Raw genomic sequence first — 6,000 nt, forward strand, 5'->3', positions numbered from 1 at the left:
TCACCTTTGGCCGAACAGAAGAGTAGATTTCGTTTCAGATTCATTGTATGAAGACGGAGAACAGCAAATAACAATAGTGGTTCTGCAATTACCCCCTAGTGAATCTTGAAGGATTCTGGTCATTTTGCTATCACGATATGGAACATAAGTCTATCAAGAAAATGGTTAAATGAATCAGTCACGGTTTTTCAGATACATTATTTAGTTTGTTGAAATAAGAGCTATGCTTTTGCTAGGTATAACTTCATTAGAAAAACATTAAATTCTACTTTAATTCATAAAACATAAGACTGAACACGCATGGGGTGACATAAAATTGTACTTCTATGGTTGGTAACGTCTAGAGCACAGGAAAACTGTCAGTATGACGCTTAGGTCCCTCAACGTTAAATGTAACTTTATTAATCACGTGCCAATACAGTACAAGAATAATGGCCACCTGCAATGCACTGATGCAATTGGATTAGTTTAAAAGACTCCATGCATATCACAGAGATCAGTAAAGAATTTCTGCCTAATATCATGTTCAGAGATGCAAGCCTTTAACCCTGACGTATAAAAATACAAAAGAGAACACTTACACTGCTTTCAGCCAAAGCTGAGATGACATTTCCAAGAGCAGACAAAGACTTGTTGATGTTCTTAGCCTCATCTAGCACAGCACCTTCTGCTCCAGTTTTACTAACCTAAACAATATTTCAGTAAATTACTAAATGCATCTTCAAAAAAAAAAAAAACCACCACCCTCCACATTTAACGTAAAACTTGAGTAAATTTTCCCACTTTTAAGTCAGTCTCCCTGACTTTACGAGGTACTCGTAAGCTGGATTAGAATAAGCAAACTCCTCCTCAGACTCCTTCCCTGATTCACCATCAATTTTCCATTCAAAACTCAGTGTTTGAAGATGTTTTCCATTTTTTAAACTGAAGTGAATATTTTCCCTGCAAAGTATGTCTTTTCATAGAAGATAAATGTATAGTTAAAAACATTTACCAAACAACTTCAAAAGTTGTTTGAAGTTTGTCAAAAGGTTTGAATTCCTTAAAGTAAAAGGAAATAAGCGTTACAAATAATTTACAATATCAAAGCAACCAAGAGTTAGAACTTTGTCTTAATAAGAAGGTCTACATAGTTTGTCCAGAGGTCATCTTTCAAACAAAAGAAAAAACAATAAAACAAACAAACAACAACCAAAAAACAAAGAAAACCAAAACAACAACAAAAAAACCCAATCAAAACCCAAACAAACCACACACTACCACTCTCCCCCCACCACACACACCACACCCCCCCCCCAGAAAAACAGAGCAGAGAGTCTATATTAGCAAGAATTTGTGAGAACAGATTTTAGAGGCTGGATCTGACCTACAAGAGTGCTCTAGGAACTTAAGTAGATATCAGCGGAAATGTGGGGAAAAAAAAAAACCAAAACACACCTCTACCCTGACACCATTCTATTTACCTTAGCTCTTCTGCCTCAAGGGCTGAATTTGACTTACAGTTCTATAACCCTCCCTTTACTATTATTCTCACCAAGCTGTGATCATGACTACAACTAAGCAGTTCTATTTGCCTGTGTTTAAACCAACCCAAGACAAGGCACCAAAAAACCCTCATGTACTTCAAAAATACTGGGAGAAGTGCGAAAGCAGAGTTTGAAATGAACAGTGAAAGGAACAAAACTACAGAGAAAGGAGACCTGCAACCCAGCCTTTTTCTTTAACTTTGTTCTCACTTTAATGCTTCGTTTCATTCTCATTAAAGAAAAAAGAAAAAAAAAAATGTTTCAGAATAAACGCAGGATCAGAGACAACAATAAGGCCATAGAACAATGACATGAGGAAAGACAATAGAATCATAGAATCATAGAATCATTAAGGTTGGAAGAGACCTCCAAGATCATCGAGTCCAACCATCAACCCAACAACACCATGCCCACTAAACCATGTCCCTAAGCGCCTCATCTACCCGTCTTTTAAATACTTCCAGGGATGGTGACTCAACCACTTCCCTGGGCAGCCTGTTCCAATGTTTAACTACTCTTTCAGTAAAGAAATTTTTCCTTACATCCAATCTAAACCTCCCCTGGCGCAACTTGAGGCCATAGCAAGCATAAAGGACTGAAAAAGATGGGGATTACCCCAGAAGCAAAGATGAAAAGAACATAAATCCAGCTCTTAAAAGGCTAAATTACAGTCTCTACGTGATACAGAATAAGCAAAATGGTATATATTTCCTTCCCTGCTTTAAGCCACTGACACAGGAAAGCAAGCTCTCATTTTAAACAATGTTAATCAGAATTTCAAATTAAGAAACTTGGTACCACTAAATAAGAAAATTCAGATATTTCACATCCATAAAACTCTTTATTCCAGTACCTGACTACCTAACACACCTGTACACTTTTTTTGCTCTCACCAATACTGAGACTGAACTCTAGCCTATTTCCCCACCCTATTCCGTATTTACAAACACTTACTGCAGAAATGCAGATCACCTTAAAGAGGTAGTATCTAATAGCCAACCCAGACTAGGACTCAGAAACCACATTTCAAAGTCACAATTAAACACTTCAGAGATGACAACTGAACAATCAGTATTACATTAATGTAAAATATTTGATTGTAAAGAATAACCAGAGTTTTTCAGAGCAGAAAAAGAAATTTAGAATTACCTTTTCACTACCTGCTAAGTCCACAAGGTAAAGTTTTCCACTTAGTTTCTGTTCTGTTTGAGTATTCTCTTGTTTTACATTAATAAGAAAAATACTATGACTTCGGGAGCTGTGTTCATTCATATCTATAATCCAAAGTACATAAATTGTCAAAAATATTTGTACAACCAAACTAACTTAACAAAATAGTATCTTCCCCCAGTGAAGCGACAGATCTAAAGCTAATGAAACTGTATGGAGTAATCTCTCAATGACAATAAAACTAGAGGCAGCAAAACCAATAGTATCATCTAATTGAGTAACAAAGATCCAGTCTCCCTGGGGTTCTATTAATACCATATAAGCTCACTGACAAGATTTGCTAGCCTGTCAACTATGGATTTCACACATTTAATTTACTTTATTAGAACAGAAAGCACATTCACATTCTGATACAAGAACGTTTTGGTGGGGTTTGGGGTTTTTTTTAGATTTACAATGTATCATATTTTATCCTTTTGTGAAAATTTGAACTAGATGGCCATAACCTTTCACCCCTTTCTGATTTAAATACCTACTGCACTGCTCCCTCTGCTGTGAAACAAGACTTACTGAATTTAAAGAATGGTTTTAATTCATTAACAAAATTCAAGGCGACTGCAATCTGAATGAGACTATCTGCCTATTTCTTCTTCCTTTTAACCGTAAGTCCCTCACAGGCCTAAAAGGACCAGCTTACTGATGCCACAGAAGCAGCTCAACATAGCAGAAATTTGGATAAAAGGATATTATCCTATTTCTCCATTACTTAGTCTAGTCCCCACTTCAGAACCTTACTACCTAGGAGCAATGAAGTGGAAGTGCAGGACTGAGTCATCCCTTAAAAGGAACATCGTATTTTTATTTTTCGATCCTTAACCAAAGAAATGAGAAGAAAAATCTTTTTTCTTTCATTAATGACTGTATATTCTTTCTTTTCCTGTATAAAGAACTAGACACAGGAAGATTGTGAAACTCACCCTCAAACAGGCTCTCAAAGATTTCTGACAGTCACTTTAGTTGCTAAGAACTGAAGTATTATTTTTGCATGCACCTCAACTTCCCTTGTCTTTTTTTTTTTTTTTAACCCTCTATCACTTCCTAATCCTGCTTCTTGTGGGAATTCAGAGACCTATGACACAGCTCCTTGCAACTCAGTTGCATGCCACAGGCCAAAAAGCTTGGGACATTGGGATGCTGCTTAAATCTGCAGCATGTCTGAATATATATTCTGACCAGCTTTTCTTAGAATATGCAACAGAATGGCCAAACTGTGGACGAGCCACAGTGCCTTACTTATAGATTCATAGGTTAATTGAAACAAATGCCACAAACTGCAATTTTGCACAATTCCTAATGCAAAACTACACCTTTTTCTCCAATGATTCAGAGTTCCTCAGTGATCACTTACTCTCTCCTTTGAATCCAACTCTAAGTAACAACATCTAACAAGAAATGAATTTAAATACTTGTTTCTGAAAGACATGCTGAAACTGCTTATGCTACACCCTTTCAAAAACCTGAATTATTTAGCTAACTATTTTTGTCTTCCCTACTTTTTAAGGCATACCAGAAGCAAATCGGTAACATGCTAAAAGGAGACAAAAGATAATACTTACTTGTAACTGCTACATGTCGGTTTGATTTTCCTTCATCTATAGTATCCATAACTTCTTCTGGACTACATACAAAACGCTCTGTGCAACCCTTTAAAAAAAAAAAGGCAAAAAAACACCACACCAACAAGCCAGAAGTAAATGGCATACACTAGAGGAGTGAAAGCTGAAAACATATCAGATTGATGCTTACCTTTACGTAGGGAACTCTATTTTTGTCCTCATGAACAGAAAGATTGGTCTTTGAAACTGGAAGAGAAAAAGTTATAAAGCTAAGGTATATATGATTTCTTTGCAAAATGAATGAGCTGTGTACAACGCACGTCCGAGTCATAGATGTTATTTCTCAGCAACACTTTATAAAAAACTTAATATACATTAAACAACCACTACTGCAGCTTTAGTATTATTCTATAGATTAGCTCCATACTTTCTTATTTTGATGTACCCTTATCATTTATAGGTTATTAGCATACTGCATACCTATCTTAGTATCATGTTTGTTTTTTTTATATCTCTCTCCAGAACGATTTGTTTTCTATGTTCAATATAAATAAACGGCTTACCATCCAAAAGGTCCCTTATTTTATCCAAGTATATTTCAAAATATGACACCTAGAAGTGGGAAGGGGAATAAAGAAATAGCATCAGAAAGTAAAAGTGCTTTGCTTTTTAATCAGAAGGATTCAGCATGATTATTATGACCTCCCCCATAATACCACATCTAACTCAAGTCCTTAAGGCTGAACTAAAACACACCTTTAAGAAGAAACTATTTTGATGAAAAGCTTCAAGCACTATCAGCACTGCCATAGGCTACCCATAGGTAGGGTAGCTACCATCAATATTTAATGGAAACAAGATTAAAGTGTTAACGTAATTCTTCTTTAAGAGTCAGTTACTTCAGAAATAACTCACGTTTAGATTTTCCAAGTTACAGGCATTTGAAACAGATAGAGAACGTCCATTTAACCATAAACTACTTCCAGTTTTAATATAGATTAAATAAGTAACAATGAAGAAAAGTTTACCTTAATATGAAACTCAAGATTCTCATCCATAGAGTAAATATAATTAAAAATATCTTGCACTATTCTTGGAATAATACCCATTCCATCCGGGTCGTGAAGCTTCCCCTTATTAGGAAAAGATACAATAAAATGAAACATTTATACTGAATCCAACATCACAAACAGTATCCGAAGGCAAAACAAACAGTTAACAGACAAATCAGTTTTAAAATGCTGACCAGTATGATGCACTTATTTTATCTATAAAGGAAAGTCTTGACCATCCATTTAGGCCCAGCATTTGCCAGGAGTGAAAAGAATAATCTCAGAAATCTCCCAAACTACTAAAAGTGAAAATGTACTATTAACGTTATTCTTGTGTTTCTCATCCTGCTACTGAGGGCTGAAAATTACAATAATTGCCATTGTCAGTCCTAAAAAAAACAACATTTTGGGTATCAAAATATTGCAATGGAAAGAAAATTAAAATTGCAAGATGAAAACAAGCAGACATCTTATTTCTAGAAAGATAAGACTATTGTGATGAAAAGAGATGACAGTGACACAAAAAGGAAAATTATTTTAAGATTTCTTACTTCCATAGTGTGTGTCTTTCCAGATGATGTCTGCCCATAAGCAAATATTGTACCATTGTATCCCTCAAGTACATCTAAAGGGAAA

The 6,000-nt window shown here is 35.4% G+C and overlaps 1 protein-coding gene across 1 annotated transcript in view; it reads right to left on the reverse strand.

The window, feature by feature from the left end:
- Positions 1-6,000, reverse strand: part of KIF5B (kinesin family member 5B) — a 37,993-nt gene that overhangs the window by 21,803 nt on the left and 10,190 nt on the right. Inside the window, exons 3-10 of the mRNA XM_009325555.1 lie at positions 5,916-5,989; positions 5,341-5,445; positions 4,876-4,924; positions 4,503-4,558; positions 4,313-4,400; positions 2,676-2,800; positions 582-686; positions 5-150 (exon numbers count right to left, since the gene is read on the reverse strand). Coding sequence (XP_009323830.1) covers positions 5-150; positions 582-686; positions 2,676-2,800; positions 4,313-4,400; positions 4,503-4,558; positions 4,876-4,924; positions 5,341-5,445; positions 5,916-5,989 — 748 coding nt within the window. The remainder of the gene's footprint in view (positions 1-4; positions 151-581; positions 687-2,675; positions 2,801-4,312; positions 4,401-4,502; positions 4,559-4,875; positions 4,925-5,340; positions 5,446-5,915; positions 5,990-6,000) is intronic.

Source organism: Pygoscelis adeliae, unplaced genomic scaffold (assembly GCF_000699105.1).
Source record: "Pygoscelis adeliae isolate BGI_AS28 unplaced genomic scaffold, ASM69910v1 Scaffold175, whole genome shotgun sequence".
NCBI lineage: Eukaryota > Metazoa > Chordata > Aves > Sphenisciformes > Spheniscidae > Pygoscelis > Pygoscelis adeliae.